Source organism: Diplotaxodon limnothrissa, linkage group LG10, assembly GCF_057381915.1.
Source record: "Diplotaxodon limnothrissa isolate DT_005_m linkage group LG10, D_limnothrissa_male_GT1.1, whole genome shotgun sequence".
NCBI classification, from domain to species: domain Eukaryota; kingdom Metazoa; phylum Chordata; class Actinopteri; order Cichliformes; family Cichlidae; genus Diplotaxodon; species Diplotaxodon limnothrissa.
In genome coordinates this window covers 17,194,606-17,210,902 of record NC_140605.1, presented here as the reverse complement: position 1 = coordinate 17,210,902, position 16,297 = coordinate 17,194,606, and the positions used below count along the sequence as shown (strand labels likewise).

General features: G+C 41.5%; 2 protein-coding genes across 5 annotated transcripts; both read left to right on the top strand.

Moving 5' to 3' along the window:
* The first annotated feature begins 1,316 nt into the window (after positions 1 to 1,316).
* On the top strand, positions 1,317 to 7,677 carry cct8 (chaperonin containing TCP1, subunit 8 (theta)). Of its 3 annotated transcripts, none has more exons than XM_085363771.1 (16): positions 1,317 to 1,458; positions 1,957 to 2,047; positions 2,135 to 2,214; positions 2,309 to 2,458; positions 2,558 to 2,738; positions 2,836 to 2,897; positions 2,975 to 3,112; positions 3,201 to 3,379; positions 3,737 to 3,803; positions 3,888 to 3,975; positions 4,056 to 4,171; positions 4,564 to 4,635; positions 4,745 to 4,909; positions 5,940 to 6,059; positions 6,482 to 6,618; positions 7,406 to 7,471. In XM_085363771.1, the coding sequence occupies exons 1-15, from the start codon at positions 1,399 to 1,401 to the stop codon at positions 6,587 to 6,589; spliced, it is 1,677 nt and encodes a 558-aa protein (XP_085219897.1). In that variant the 5' UTR covers positions 1,317 to 1,398; the 3' UTR covers positions 6,590 to 6,618; positions 7,406 to 7,471. The 3 variants fall into 3 exon arrangements, with proteins under 3 accessions (XP_085219897.1, XP_085219896.1, XP_085219898.1); XM_085363770.1 differs by having other exon boundaries at positions 6,482 to 6,622; positions 7,406 to 7,470; XM_085363772.1 differs by lacking the exon at positions 6,482 to 6,618 and having other exon boundaries at positions 7,406 to 7,677.
* A 1,283-nt stretch (positions 7,678 to 8,960) lies between these two features.
* rskrb (ribosomal protein S6 kinase related b) lies at positions 8,961 to 15,804 on the top strand. 2 transcript variants are annotated; one of them, XM_085363768.1, is made up of 14 exons: positions 8,961 to 8,990; positions 10,693 to 10,983; positions 11,125 to 11,208; positions 11,371 to 11,439; positions 11,802 to 11,871; positions 12,728 to 12,835; positions 13,110 to 13,150; positions 14,299 to 14,349; positions 14,424 to 14,451; positions 14,677 to 14,766; positions 14,924 to 15,012; positions 15,173 to 15,283; positions 15,362 to 15,475; positions 15,568 to 15,804. In XM_085363768.1, exons 1-14 carry the CDS (start codon positions 8,961 to 8,963, stop codon positions 15,802 to 15,804), a joined length of 1,413 nt encoding a protein of 470 aa, XP_085219894.1. The 2 variants fall into 2 exon arrangements, with proteins under 2 accessions (XP_085219894.1, XP_085219895.1); XM_085363769.1 differs by lacking the exon at positions 14,299 to 14,349.
* Positions 15,805 to 16,297: the final 493 nt, after the last annotated feature.

Sequence of the window (16,297 nt, the reverse complement as noted above, 5' to 3'; positions counted from 1 at the left end):
ATCATTTGGTGTCAGTTTTACAGCACATTTGTTCATTAAACTAACTGAAGATTTTAGAAACGGAGTGGAAAAATGTGTTTATATCACTATTTTGGGTTTTTTGTTTTTTTCTTTCTGTTCAGATCATTTTCAGGTATTGAAATCTATATATGCCAGTATACTAACTTCCCACTTCATTAGGTATACCTTGCTAGTACTGCCTTAATGCTTGCCTAATGGCACAGATCCACCATGGTGCTGGAAGGCACTCAGTTTGTAATAAGAGGCCCAATTTATGGCAATAAAACACTCCCACGCCATTAAATGAACACCGTCAAACCTGAACCAGTGATCAGTCCAAGGAAGGATTGATCCATGCTTTGATGCTGTTTGCATTAAATTTTGACCCTATCACTTGAATGTTGCAGCAGAAATTGAGATTAATAAAAACCAGGCAACATTTTTCCAGCCCAATTTTATCTGTGCGACACTGCAACTCATGCCTCTTTCAGATCACAGTGATGGTTATGTGGGAAAATTTTAGTAGATCAGCAGTTTCTGAAATATTCACATCAACCACCATGTCATGTTCAAAGTCATTTAAATCTCCTTTCTTCCTCTTTCTGATGCTCAGTTTGAACTTCTTCTGGTACTATAATTTGTGTTTTAACTTAGAATAATTGTAATATTCATACATCCGTACTCTTCTGCTTATTGTTATGGGGTGGGGGGGCTATCCCAGCTAACATAGGGCAAGTGGAGGGCACACCCTGGATAGGTTGCCAAACCGCTGACCTAAAATTAAATTATGTTACACATTTGTGATTAAGTACTTTATATGAGATTAGTACTACTTTAATTTGTATGTAGAAAATTTGTGTAATTCTTTTAGTGGGTAAATCATTTGGGATAGCATGGTTATATTTGTATATATTATATTTGTATAATATGCAAGGCACAGTCTATAGAAAACTAACTGGTAAAGGCAATACATTTTTAATTTAAAACAACTACACATTTAAGACAATAATTCATTATATTTGTAATATTTCATGACTAATGATAGAAATTTGACAAAGCAAGTAAACAACAGGAAATCAGAAATGCCATCTGTCGTACTTTACTTGTGTTTCTTTGGTGAGGTAGCTTAAATTATTTGGAATTCACTGAAAAGTCAGTCACTTAGTATAGACTTGGATTTCGTTATAGTAACACGTCGGTAAGACTGCCCCCGCGTGGTGTTTTACGATCACTGCGCGGTGAAACGAGAATTGCTCTGTTTGTCCTTTGTTGTCACCCGTCTGTAGCTCGCTGCCTCGCTGAAGTCGCTCCACCTCTGCCTCTCCGGCTTTGTACCCAGAGCTGAACCCACGCCGCGGCTACCTTCTCTAGGATACCGGGGCTGCTAAAAATTTGAAAATGGCCCTCCACGTCCCAAAAGCTCCGGGCTTCGCCCAGATGTTAAAGGATGGCGCCAAGGTGGGGTTAAATTAGGAATATTGGGCTCGTAGATGAGCTTTGACTGAGTAGTTGTGAAGAAGCGTGCTAGCTAACGTTAGCCGCTAACTTAGCATGTTCATTCAGAGTCATGAGGGATAGTTCTAGAAAGCAGCAGCCAGGCCGCCCAGCCGGCTGCTGGACGAAGGTCTGTTAGGGAAGATGAAATGCTTATTCTTGATATTTCACTGTCTCCCTTCAGTCTAAACCGTGCTAAATATAGCAGCAGTTGAGCTGCTGTTATAACGGGATGTCACACTGCAGTCACACCCAGCTAGCATTCAGCTAACTGTCAGTACTGTCAGCTTAAAGTGATGCTGATGCTTAATGAAATGCTTACATTCTCAGACTATCCATATTATATCCAGTTATTTGCTTTTAACATATTCATTGTTAGGTAGTAAGCTAAATATATTAGTCTGACATGGAAATGAACGGTAATGCACCTGTCTTGAAAAGTTGATTTCTTGTCTGTTACAGCACTTTTCAGGTCTTGAAGAGGCTGTCTTCCGTAATATCAGAGCTTGTAAGGAACTTTCTCAAACCACCCGCACTGCCTATGGGCCCAACGGTAAGTTTGGTCTGCCTACAGCCTATTAGGGTTGTGCTCTGTAAAGATATCAAAGCAGCACCCGTTAAATGAAGTGTTTTCTTTTAGGCATGAACAAAATGGTCATCAACCATTTAGAGAAGCTGTTTGTCACCAATGACGCTGCAACAATTCTCAGAGAGCTTGAGGTGAGGAGATGTTGTTGTGCACCTCACTGAAATTCAGCTGAGTGCATAATAAATGTATGAATTTAACTATTTATGTAAATTGTTTGTTTTATAGGTGCAGCATCCCGCAGCCAAAATGATTGTAATGGCGTCCCACATGCAAGAACAGGAAGTCGGCGATGGTACCAACTTTGTCCTGGTCTTTGCTGGAGCTCTGCTGGAGCTGGCTGAAGAGCTCCTTAGAATGGGCTTGTCTGTTTCAGAGGTAAACAAGATAATATTGGTAAAGTAGCATGGCTTGATGTCAAACATGTGCTATGATTGGTGCATTTTCTCAGTGCCTGCTTTTTCTTCTTTGCCACAGGTGATTGAAGGCTACGAGAAGGCTTGTAAGAAGACTCTGGAGATCCTGTCAGACTGCGTTTGCTCCTCAGCCAAGAACCTCCATGACATTAATGAAGCCAAGTCGCTCATCCGTACAGCAGTCATGAGTAAACAGTACGGCAATGAAGACTTCCTTGCGAACCTCATTGCAGAGGCCTGTGGTGAGTCAGAAGTGCACACTATCTCAGAGTTGATTGTCTCGATTTTAGCATTGCCTTGGTATTTTTCTGACTTCCTTTTTCTCCCCTCTTCGTGCAGTATCGATCTTCCCAGAGACCGGCAATTTCAATGTTGATAACGTCAGAGTATGCAAGATTTTGGTAAGCAGCATCTTCTGTTGGTTTTATTTTGTGTGCGTATGCAGTTTGGCCTCTATTAACATTTGTGGTCATTTTAGGGTTGTGGGGTGACGGCATCCTCTATGCTTCATGGCATGGTTTTTAAGAAGGAGGCAGAGGGAGACATCTCATCAGTGAAAGACGCCAAGATCGCCGTTTTCTCCTGCCCCTTCGACTGCATGGTGACAGAGACTAAGGTAAGTGGAGGTGACCGATATATTAAGTTTAATGAAGATGATGCTGACATTGCTCTCGGTGCTGACAATAGTCCCGTCTGTTCCACAGGGCACAGTGTTGATAAATAATGCACAGGAGCTCATGGACTTCAGTAAAGGAGAGGAGGATTTGATGGAAGCTAACGTGAAGGCTATCAAGGAGGCTGGTGCCACTGTGGTGGTAACTGGGGGGAAAGTGGCTGACATGGCGCTGCACTACGCCAACAAGTACAAACTCATGGTGGTCAGGTAAGAACTACAAAACCTTAAGTGAGCAGGGAACGTATCATATACAAAGAGCTAGACATTTACGGCAAATTCAGCCTGAGTTTCTTCTAGTTGAGCTTACTGTTTCATGTAACTCGCTTAAGAGATCACATTTCTCCCAAGTAAAGATTGATCTTTTTGCTAATACAGATGGTCCTTTCATGGCCTAGGACTAAAACTTTTATTTTGAAGGTGCAAGATGTAACTGTGTCTGCATTTTTTGGGACATTTAAATAAATATATGATGGCCGTATGTTAAATATTACATGATATATAATAGTATATCTTTGGCATTGTGTGCTTCCCAGCCGTAAACGTTCTTTTTTTCCTTCTCGTCAGGCTTAACTCCAAGTGGGACCTCAGGAGATTATGCAAGACTGTGGGAGCTGTAGCTCTGCCCAAGATGGTGAGTGTACACTTGTTTTTATCAGATCAGGTATTCGAAAGAGCCGTCCATTTTTAACTATAAATACATTTTTGTCATCCTTAGACGGCTCCGACTCCGGATGAGATGGGTCACTGTGATGATGTATATCTGACTGAGGTGGGAGACACTCAGGTGGTGGTCTTCAAACATGGTAAATGACTCCATTCTTCAGGCTTGTGAATCTTAATTTTAAACCTTTCTGAGTTAACATGTTGGTTGGTGTTGACACAGATAAAGAGGATGGTGCCATCTCAACCGTGGTGATCAGAGGCTCCACTGACAACCTGATGGATGATATTGAGAGGGCTGTAGATGATGGAGTCAACACCTTTAAAGTTCTGGTCAGGGTAAGTAGACATTATAAGTCACTGGGGTTATTTTGTTGTTGTTGGGATTTTTTTCTTACTTTTAGATGAATCACAAGTTTTAACAAATGGATGCACAAATTATATTTTAAAGATTATTATTGTCTTTATTGTAAAGCAACTCAGGCTGATGTTTATCTTTTTTCTCATCGGTGTTGAGCACCTGTTTACTTAATAATAATAATAATAATATTAAAATAGAATTAGGAACTGAAAAACTAAAACTATGCTATCAGTGTTCACTATGAGCAAAACTTTCCCTTTAAACATTGTTATTGAGAATCTTACAGTTCACAAATTTCAAGGGGTTTTCTTTTTATGTACTACTTAGTTTGCACAACAGCTACAGTCTCTCTGTCATTCATTATCTTTAGGACAACAGGCTGGTACCTGGAGGAGGAGCCACTGAGATTGAGCTGGCCAAACAGATCACCTCATATGGAGAGGTATGCACATTCAAGTGAATTAATTAACATATTCCAAGTCCACACACTTATCTCTCGTCTTCGTTTTGTCCTATTTTGACTGATACACCATTTTCCTGCCTTTCTGCAGTCCTGCCCTGGTCTCGAGCAGTATGCCATTAAAAAGTTTGCCGAAGCTTTCGAGGCGTTGCCACGTGCCCTCGCTGAGAACTCCGGCGTGAAGGGGAGCGAGCTTATTTCAAAGCTGTATTCTGCGCATCATGAGGGAAACAAAAACATGGGCTTTGACATTGAGGTATGTATGGATGCATGAGAAGAATGTGTGGATGGCTTTGATATAGTTTGATTTCAGATGTGAATCGTTTAAAATATTCAGCCTGTGTTTTCCTTGGTTACAATCTACAACGGCACTGCAAGAGGCACCTAAACCTTACACACTGGTCCTTAACGCATTACCAGTGGTGTCCAAAACGTGACAGTGAATGCCGGAGGAGCTAACACTGCTGTTTGCACTAAAAACATGCACTACATCATTCTGTCATCACAAGAGAAACTTGGCTCATGTGTTGGCCTTTGAGAGAAAAACAGTTACCTTGACTGAAATGCTGGAAGGACTTGAGCTCCCACCGAGTCCATTTGTGTTGTCTGCGCTATGGAGACAGATACAGCCTGTTCCACATGATCTTTAAGCTAAATAATATGATGTTCACATCGTATGTAATTACCAAGCAGGCGAATCACAGTTTAGATTTTTTTTTTTTTTTTTTTTGGCTTCCAGTTAACTTGGGTAGATGCACACCACTTTTTAGATTAGGGTACACAGCTTAACACTAACAGTCCTTTTTCCCACCTGTACCTACTCATCTTGGCTCAACTCGGTTTCGGACGGTTTCTTTTACAGTCGAGTACGAAGTAATGGCGACTCAAACACCACGACGATGGAGGAGGTTGAGGTGATGCTATACCTGCTGCCTCCTTTTTTTTTCTTTTTTTTTGCATAGCCAGGTCCCTAATTTCCGGGTTTCAAAAATTATGCTTTTGATTTTCGTGAAGGAGACGCCCTCATGACTAATTGAGGAACGCCACTGACTAGCCAATCGGTGACATGCAGTCTGTTGACGTCTCGTTTTCTGAGTATGGGAAACCCTAGAAACAGTCGAGTTAAGTTGAGCAGACTAGGTCTATAAAAGACATCTTAAAATTTGTGTTGTGGCATCCTTTTTTCCCCCTTAAATCCAAAATTTGAAATTATTTTTTTTAATACCCGTTTCTATTGAAGCGTCTCATATTCTTGACTGACGGTGCGGTTGTCATGTTGTTTGCAGAGTGATGGTCCTGCTGTGAAGGACATGCTCGAAGCCGGCATTCTGGATCCCTACCTGGTCAAATACTGGGGCATAAAACTGGCTACCAATTCCGCTATCACAGTGCTGAGGGTGGACCAGGTGGGTACAAACAAAACATTCTTAACACACAAACTCTACATGTAATGAAAGCCAGCCTCATACAGAATATTTTATGAACTTTTGAAATTGTGTTTTTTGTTTTTGATTGAGACAGAAAACTGCTTCAATCAGTCAGACAGTAAGAGCCTTTAGGACTATTTTTCACCTGTTTACAAAACTTCATCTATTAAACGGCTTTTAATGTATCGGTTTGGTTTTTAACTGAATAATTTAGGCTTTGAGGCAAATCAACAAACGTAATGCCACACTCCAGAGATCCGACAGACCGCATCAAATCACATCTCACAGATGTTTGCTTTCTGTTTATATTTTGAGTTTTGTATTATTCTTTTTAGGATTTTTTTTTATGTTCTTTAAAGCAACTGGTGGATAAATTAAGTGTGCATATATGTACGATCCAGATCATCATGGCTAAGGCTGCAGGGGGACCCAAGGCTCCCAAGCAGAGAGGCCATTGGGACAAGGACGGTTGGGATGAAGAGCCTTATAATTTTGAAACTCACCATTAGAGGGCACACACAAAACCCTCAGTCGCTCAGTCAGTAGGTTTTGGAATGTGTGTGCGCTTTTAACTAAAAACAAAACAAAAATCTGCACCGGTGTGCTCAGTCACTCACAGGAGGTTGAAATATGTATGTGTTACCTGTCACTACTAACACTGGAGAAATGTTGCGTTACTGACTGGATTCAACCACATCACAGTTGTTTTACACAAACCCAGATGTGCCACTGCCTAAACCTGCACAGAGCAGATAGTGTGTGTGGTGTGATAGCATGCTGCATGCGCAAGCAGTTTGTGAGTGCAAGTACCAAATCAAACACTGTTTTGTTTTTTAATCTATTTTAAGAGAAGATTAATTCAGTTTAGACGTAGTTGAAGATGTTTTGTGAAACATGAAGTGCCTTAAGTAACTGACCCAGAGTTTAATTATTATTTCTTCAGCTCATTTTTTTTCTTTAATTATTTATTTGATTTTAAGTGTTCACGTTTTGTGCACAAGTACATTTTCCTGTGTAGAGAATTTCTCTTAAAGCACAACATACGGTACTCCCACGTGTGCTCATGAATGTTTAATCACTATAAATGGACTTCTGGAATATCTGTAGGGATTTAAATGGTCTTTTTTTTACTTTGAAAATATAGTCCCCTCATTTATAAATAAGCACAGCAGTTTAAGATTGAACACATTTTGGATGCTGTGGTTAATGTTTGTCTATCAATTATTTTATGAAGGTCAGAGGTGATGTGCTTCCACTCTGCCATAAAGCCCACTCACTCAGCTGCATGGATCTTATGATGAAATGATTGTTTTCTTCCTTTATAGATCATCATGGCCAAACCAGCAGGAGGACCCAAACCTCCCCAGGGAAAGAAAGACTTTGATGAGGACGACTAAAATGTCCAGCAGATGCTCCTTTTAACCCTGAACGCTCTGACATGGATTCCCAAACTTTTCTACTTATTTAAAGCTTACCTGTTTATTGGTTTATTTTGTAGAAATGACCATACATTGGTAACAGAAGTTTAAAAAAAAAAATCATACCAATGGCTCTGTTTTGCTTTTTATGTTCTCAGTCCCAAATAAAAGGCACCTGTGCTGTCACTATTTGGTTTGTTTTTTACTTTTTGCCCAGCGTTGCTTTATAAACTTCTTTGGTACTTCATATGATCACTAACTTTGTTTCATCACATATTGAGACTCAAAAAGAACGAGAAAATGTACTGTTACCACGCTTCAAATTGCTGTGTGTTTCCCATGATATTTAATGGCCAACATTGTACATTGCTTCTTGATATGATACAAACATGCATTAAATTCAGTTTTACTTATATAGTGCCAAATCACAACAGTCTCCTCAAGGGCTTCATATTCTACACTAAAGATATAATAATAGAGAGAAAACCCCATGTGTTGTAGTCAGATCAGCATCTAATCTAATATAGGACATATGCACAATTAATTAACCTACCAGATGCTTCCAAGTGTTTAAAGAACATTACAAAATTCCTAAAAACAAACTCAAAATATGAACAGAAATAAAGGATCCCCAAAGAGCAAGCACTTGGTGACAGTGGGAAAGAAAAACCCTCCATCAGAACCAGGCTGAGGAAGTGGTCGCCATCTGCTGTAATGGGTTGCAGGGTAGGAGAGGAACACGGCAAAAAACACACTGGAAGAAATTGGGGTGATAAGATACTGTGAGATCTTACTGTGAGGTTCTAGTTTGTGAGGATACAGCTTTTAAATTTGATTCTGGATTTAACAGGGAATCAGTGAAGAGAAGCCAGTATGGGAGAAAGATGCACTCCTTTTCTGTATCAGTGCTCCCGCTGTAGCATTTTTAATTAAATGAATTGCATTCAGCATTCACATTTCCTCCAAACATGCTAAGACAGCACATATTATGCATGCATGGGTTTATTTTTAGAACAAGTGAATGGGGGGTTGAAAAATGTATCGGGAGATACAGGAGGCTTTTCTGTTACACGTTTGCTTTTGTGCACACAAGTCACGCCAATGCAAATGATGCAAACCTAACAGAAACTGTCACCGACGTGTATAATTGATGTGTGCGGCTCTGATTACCGCAAGCAGCAGCACAGGGATCTGAAGCGTGCCTCTCATTGGACGGTAGTGATGGGGGCGGATTTACGCTGACGTTGCCCATACGCGGGATTAACTTGTTTTCTTTATATCGCCATATCTGTCACATTTTACACCGCGTAGCCCGATCAGCTGCAGATTGTTAGCGAAAGGTAAGCGTTGTGTTCGTGCAGCCCGACACCGTTGTTCGTGGAGAGGTTGCGGAACAGCGCGGATGGCTAAATGAAGAGCAGACGTCGGTATGAGGACACTGCGCTGATGTCCTGTCACACAGATGGGGGCCGACGGCAGTAAGAACAGGAAGGTGAGTTGGATATCTGGTTGCTAAGGTGTAAGGCACGTGCTTTGGTGGGGGTGGGGGTTCCCTGTGTGACGGGGTTCCGCAATCTCTTGGGACCTGAAAAGTGTGCTGAAGTTGCGTAACGGTGAAAAGTCGCCAATTAGTATTACAATGTGTTATTCCCACGTTACGATATATGGGGTGAGACCATTCACTTTGAATGCAAATTCGTCACTTTTCAAACAAAAGTCTGACACTCCCCAGATTGCGGTCACTGGTCGAAGCTGTTTAGCAGAGTGAGAGCGGAGTAGATGTGCCCCTTTATTTTGCTCGGATGATAATGACACTCTGCATGGCTGATTACGCGCATCTTGCATTACATAGCTGCAGAGATGTGCAGCAGGAGCCCCACGGGGAGGGGGCTTGTTGACCCGGTGACTGCACTTTGGATGCAGACCAGGGAGTGTTTTTATATATGAGAGCAGGAATGGTTACATGAAAATGCTGTACCACTCGGCTCCACTTAGGCATTTGAGGGATGAAGATGGGGCTGTATTATAGCAAAGTCTGATGTCTTGTACAGTAAGCCACAATCGTTAGGAAAGCAACCTTTTATAAATTAAATCAAGTATATACTGTGTACTGTCTTTCAGGCAGGTTGTAAAATTATTTAAATACAACCCCAGATACATGTGTCATTGTTTTTGTTTTTTTTAACAAACACTAAGATAAAATTCACAAGTGCTGTGTGTGTGTGTGTTTGAGAGAGAGAGAGAGAGAGAGAGAGAGAGAGAGAGAGACTATAAAAGATACAGAATCACAAAAGAGCTGTAGATGTTAAACAAAGAGTACAAATAAAGGAGGAAAAGTTAGAAAAAAAGACTGAACGAAGTTGTTGCGAGGGTTACTAAGAAAAAAAAACTTCTCTACAAAATACATTTTTGCAAGTATGGCTAAGGCTCGCAAAGCTGAATCTCAGTAAACCACAAGACTTCTAGAACAATGTCCTTTAGACAGATGAAAACCAAACCCAGCGTAACATCACAAACACGTCATACCGACTGCCAAACACGTCGGTGGAGGGGTGATGATTTGAGCTTGTTTTGCAGTCGCTGAGTTGACCACAAAGTCCTCTTATACCCAAGTTTATTACAGTCTAATTTGAGGTCATGGTGTCAATACCCAGTCAAAATCCAGACTTTAACCTGATTGAAATGCTTTGGTGGGACCTTAAAAGTGCTGTTCATAAATGAATGCCTGCAAATCTCAATGAACTGAAGCAACGATACAAAGAAAAAGTCGCAAAAATTCCTCCACAGCAACGTGTGAGACTGATAAAGTCATACAGAATACGACTAATTCAAGTTATTGCTACAGTAAGTTGTGTTTGGACTTAGTCTGTAAATTTAGAGCAGCATTTAGGCAATTCTCTTCTGTATTTTTACAAAGCATTTTTCAGTACAGGTTGTCCTGTGCCAACTTTCTTTGTGTGTTCTAGTTTCCAAAAGGTCAAGTGAAAGCAGAAGGGCGCTTTTAGCAGTGCACGCCTGCCTTGATAAGTGTTGGTACTTAACCTTGCGTAAAACACTCTCTGAATGAACAGTCTATTCATTTTTGTTCTCCAGGAGTTTGTGTAATAAAAACAGACAATCTAAATGTTTTTTTTTATCCTGTTTCTTCTGTAGCATCTACAAAACTGTGTCTTTATCTTTTGTTTCCCCAACAGAGGCCTTCCGAAGGGCAGGAGAATGAGCACTTATCTTCTGGATGGCGTGGCTTCCTCTCAAACATTGGCCTGTCTGTCCCAGCAGGCCTGTGTCGCCTTGCCCCGTCTGCCCTTCATCTGGGCCAGCGTCGAATGCTCCAGGGCAAAGCCCCCGAGATCCCTGACCACGTCTTGAGGCTGGCAGGAGTTGGCCCCCACAAGCTGAGAGCGGAGTGGAGCCTGCCGGGGTTTATTACCATGTTCCTCCCCGAATTCCCCCACAGAACTGTGCCTGGCCACGAACGCTTTCAGGTGAGGGTCATTTTGAACGCCAGCGCCACATCATGCGTCTTATGATTGAACAAAGCTTTCTCATGTTCTGCTTTTACTTTTTTTTTTTTAACTAGACACCATCCCATTGTATCTGTGTCTGCATTGTTCTCGCCTCACTAGGTGTTGGGCTACATCGCCAAAGGTTCATTTGGACCCATCCTGAAAGTGAAGGACAAGGTCAAACAGAAGACATATGCTGTTAAAGTGAGTGTTGATTATCTGGGTTTTAACATATAGGTTTTCTGCGTTTAAATTCTAACATAAATACCAATCAGGCTGTTGCAGGAAACTGAAGCTGTGAGATAATTGTGTTCATGGTTCATTTATAATTACAGTGGCCTGATTTCATCTTGTGTCTGCCCACAGGTCATACCTAAAGCAGAGATTTTAAGACTCGGGGTTTTGGAGCAGTCAAAGGAAGAAGTTGTAGTCCAGGTGGGTTTTGTGTTAACTTCGAAGGCACTATATTTGCATTTCATACAGTTAGCACTCAACAAACCAAGGCTTTCTAAAGTACACATAATAGTCAGTGAGTGATAATTACTGCTAACAGTTAATAAGTGATAAGATCTCATGTAAATATTGTGCTATTCTTTGATTTCTTAACTTTAGAAATGTTGATAGAAGGTAGAAAAAATCTGCTGTGATGGTGATGAACCATTTATGTTTATTTGCCTTCTCACAAAAATGGCGTGTGCCTGTAAAGTCTGAAGTTAATGCGATTCTGAGTGACGTGATCTCTCAGAAACAATGGTCGGTTGAGCCTTTCCAGGCTGACCTTTGACCTTTGCCTGCAGCGTCAGGTGCGCCACCCATTTGTCCATGACCTCCAGGACTGCTGGCAGACACAGCGCCACGTCTACATTAGTGAGTCAGACAGAGACCGGTGACCCAATCCAACCCAGATCCACTCTCCCTTTACTTCACCTCACCTTTTCTCACCTCAAAACTGGCAGCTAGGTCCAAGATCTACCCACAGCCCCACCCAAACCCAGCTCCTACAACACGATGAACAAAAAAAAAAAAAGGCAAAGAGGTTCCCGTCGAGACTTTAAAATTCAGGGTCTTTTGAGCTTGTACCCCACGTTTAATCGCACCTTTATCAAACACCCTCCAGCCCTGCAACCCCAGTCTACCACTCCCTCTGCATCGTGTAGCTTCTTCGACTTCTTTCCTCTTTCCTCCTGAGCATTTACCCTCTTTTTCCAAATTAGCCACTGACTCAGAAAGTGTGACCCACTTTGTTTGCCTCTCCACCCCCTGCAAAAAGAGAACGAGTTAGCCCCCGAAAACCAGATGCTGAACATACTGTGAATCATCACTGAGTCACATATTTTTTGAGCCTGAAATGTAGAGTACATGGAAGTCACCACAACAAACCGATGAAGATCTCTGCAGATATTTTAAAGCAATTAAGGTTAAACAGTTGCTTAATTGTTATGTTGCCTTATGTAACAGTGTTAAATAAATATGGCTATCCTCAGTTACAGTGTGGTGATTCATTATTACAAACGCACACACATGCAGTTTAAAGTCATGCTCCATTAAGGCAGCCAGCCTTAAAATTCCACCTTGCTTGCTTCCTAGAGAAAGACAGTTTTCACTCTTGTCTCTTCCCTAACTTGAGCAGTGTTGTGTTCCACCTCCCGCTGACCTTCACTTCCCAGTCACATCTCGCACCGCTGCACAGAGGCATGCTTTGATCCTGTTTCTTCTCCAACAGTGTGCGACTACTGCAGCACAGGAGACCTCTACACCTACTGGCAGATGATTGGTCAGTTCCCAGAGGACACGGTGCGAGTATTTGCTGCAGAGTTGGGATGTGCGCTTGGTGTGTATGCTATTACATTACTAATTAAATGAAAGATGTGAACCCTCATCCGTACTGTAAGCCTAACTTTTCCCTTCAGAAATCTTAATTAGCTCAAAGCGTCGTTTCCATAGTTATTTAACTGGAAGTAATTATCAGAGGTGGTCTTATTAAAAACAGATGAGCTCTTTAAGGATCTCCACCAGCAACACAGCAAAGTCAGAATGGTTCAGTTTGCCAGTACGAAGACATGGATTTGAAACCTGTTTGCTTACTAGTTGTTGTTTTTTTACAGGCTTTCTGCACGATTTTGGGGTGATCCACAGAGATGTGAAGGTAAAAACCAAAAAAATTGTACAATGACACAAAACCTATGTTAAGCACAGGCATCTAGATCATTTCAGGCAACACATATTCATATCAAGGTTTTTCACAGGACTCTCTGCAGTCCTCAGTCTTTTACATCATTGTGAAAGGAAATTTGTCCCACTGTTCTTTACAACTTTGTTTGAGTTTAATGATGTTTGTGGGAAGTTGTTCACAGCAGCTCTCTTAAGGTCCCACCACCTTGGACATTGACATTGCTCATTGGTTCTTTTTTTTCAGCCATTCTGCTGTAGATTTGCTGTAAGACATGTGGTCTCACATTTGTGTCTAGAATACTTTGGTATACAGATGAATTCATTATTGATTCAATAACTACAAAACAAGCCCAAATCAGCCCTCTGTCACCGCAGTGTTTGACAGTTGATATTTTACAGCTGATATTCCACTTCGGTCACTCCAGGCATTGTTTGAGAAATCTTGAAAGCTGAGAAAGCGTTGTTTTGATGGAATTTTGCAAAACTAAGCAATGCTTCTTTATTTTAGAGAAGAAGCTTTTTCCTAGCAATCCTTCCAAATACTTGTTCAGTTATTTTCTAAGTGTGCTGTCATTAACTTTAACATTTAACATACTAACTGAGGCCTGTAGAGTCTGAAATGGGTTTTTGGGAAATTCTCCGAGCATTGCATATCAGCTAATCAAGTGCACTTGATTATCAGGCTGTTACTTAGCTGCTTCATTCCCATGGATGGAGTAAGGTATCCATAGGAATACCATAGGCTAGAATAAAGGATATCAAATGCTGCAAGCCTAACATTTATCATGAAGAGTTTTTGTCTTAACTCTGAAACCTTTCCAGCTGGATGTCCTACTTTTGCGTCTCATATAAGAACAGCAAGCTCAGCTTCCTTTTCCATCATGCACACGTACAAAGGCTGTTTTTGGTTTTGTAAGGCTGAATACTGAATACTTACTAAAAAGTTTCTAAACTGCTCATTCCTGTTTTTTAGTCAATGCATGAACACAACAATGTGTACAATGCATTAAAAATGTTTAAATTGCCACAAAATATTTTATTGAAGTAGAATTTGTTTGATACTTTGTGTTTTTATCAGATACCGTATTTAGAGTTTTGTTTTGTTTTAATATTTTGTTACAGGCTACAGGTTTCCTTTCATCAGTGTTTCGCAGTAATCCGATGGCAGACACGGTGTGTGGCATAAGAATTCAGTGCAAGAGTGTAATCTCATCCACCTATTTATTTATTTTGCTCTGTTGTTGCAGATGGAAAATATCCTGCTGACAGACAATGGTAAGTAAATCTTGTCCCCAGCAGAGAGCAGCATAGCTTTGGTATGAGGGAAAAGCACAGAAGCTTCTAGAAAACAGAGCTGTGCACGTCTATCAATCAATACCTATCACTGCAAACTATGAGGGAGCATTATGATACAAATAAAAATCCAGCCTGTGTCAGTTAAAAAAAAAATAGCCTGGGATTTCATACTCATCATAACATAGAGAAAATGATCTTTTCTAGGACACATCCGGCTAGCTGACTTTGGTTTGTCTCGTCGCCTGGAGAGAGGGGGAAGAGCCTTTACCATCTGTGGAACCATCCAATATATGGGTGAGGAAAACATCCACTCTTAACCTCCCCTGCAGCTCATCCCACCACAGCTGCAGATGCTGGGATTTGGAAGCATTTAGAGCGTATCTAATTATGTTTTACTGGGAGGTGAATTTATGAATGGAAAAACATTGTGAGGGTTCTCTGTCCTCTGCAGCTCCTGAGGTGCTGAGTGGTGGGCCCTACAACCATGCAGCTGATTGGTGGTCACTGGGAATTCTGCTTTTCTCACTGGCTACTGGGAAGGTTAGCTATTGTTGCCTGTTTGCACGGTCAGCAGTTCGATTAATCTCTCAGTGACACATGAGCATGAAAGACTGTGTTCATTTAATGTTCTGGCATGCTGAAGTATTAATCTATCAAAGTAGCAAAAGATGAATCATCCCCTGAATTTTCCCTCTGTCAGTTCCCCGTGGCTCCTGAACCAGACCACTGCAGCATGTTGAGGAAAGTGAGGAGCTTCCCCTATGAGATGCCCCTCAGCCTCAGCTCCCCACTGGCCTTGCTAATAACAGAGGTAATCATTTATTGTATATCTGCTAAGCAGCGAGCCAGTTGAACGGTCAGATCATCATCTGCACATTTTCCTGTCCAGCTTTTATGCAAGACTCCCTCGCGTCGCTTGAGGACGCTTGATCGTTTCCAGCGGCAAACCTTCTTCCGCGGATCAACCTTTGACCTCGACCTACTGCAGCGTCAGCCCATGGAGGTAACAGACGAGACGTCTGAATGTCCTCGGTTTGGTTGTTTCCTCTGTAAGCTGAAGCATGAGTCTTGACTTCTCCTCTCTGTTGCTGTCAGGTGATTCTGGAGCTGCGGGAGAGACCGGACCGAGCGGCCAAAGCTCGACGAGGCCTCACTTTGTCCCTACAGCCTCTCAAAGGCTTCGACTACGACTCGCTCCTCAGCCCACCCGCCACGCCACACTCGCAGCAGGATCCCAGCGCAAACACTCACACAGCTGTACCGCTGCCTGGCCCAGCACTCCCACTGCATCCTGCTCAGGAAAAAGGTCCACGCAGAGAAGTGTTTGTTTGACAGACACTGAGTTTACAGTGTAAAGGCACACTTGTGCACATTTGTTCACCCTTGAATTGGTGCGCCTTTAAAAATTTTCTAAACTTTAAAATTACTGACTTAATGGAAATCACCTTTTTTTTTTTTCTCCACGCATATTTCAATGACTTTTATGTTTTGTGACGTGCTTAATACAAGTTATTCTTCCTTTATGTGTTTGCCTTTCTCCGCTGCACAGTTTCTTGCACACTTGTTTGCCCAACAGTTGTGCAAGAAAGATTGCACTATTGTGCATCCACTTTCCAGTAAACCATCATGGCTGCCGTGTTAATACATAGTGGACAAATGCTGTGAAATTTACCCCTTGTGGAAATGTCATGCTTGTTGATCATAATATTATAGATCATAATATTTTTTTCTTTTTTGTTTTAAGTGTGCAAACCATAGTTATCCTTTCAGCTAGGTTAGTTGATTTCAAAATCTCTGCTGTTATTTTCATGTTGCAAGATGTTGC

Bases quoted from the DNA above. Each gene is read 5' to 3' on its own strand.
- cct8 (XM_085363771.1), top strand. From the start codon at position 1,399: ATGGCCCTCCACGTCCCAAAAGCTCCGGGCTTCGCCCAGATGTTAAAG. The intron at 2,215-2,308 runs GTGAGGAGATGT...TTTGTTTTATAG, and splicing joins CAATTCTCAGAGAGCTTGAG to GTGCAGCATCCCGCAGCCAA. The intron at 3,380-3,736 runs GTAAGAACTACA...CCTTCTCGTCAG, and splicing joins TACAAACTCATGGTGGTCAG to GCTTAACTCCAAGTGGGACC.
- rskrb (XM_085363768.1), top strand. From the start codon at position 8,961: ATGGGGGCCGACGGCAGTAAGAACAGGAAG. The intron at 14,350-14,423 runs GTGTGTGGCATA...CTGTTGTTGCAG, and splicing joins GTAATCCGATGGCAGACACG to ATGGAAAATATCCTGCTGAC. The intron at 15,284-15,361 runs GTAATCATTTAT...TTTCCTGTCCAG, and splicing joins TGGCCTTGCTAATAACAGAG to CTTTTATGCAAGACTCCCTC.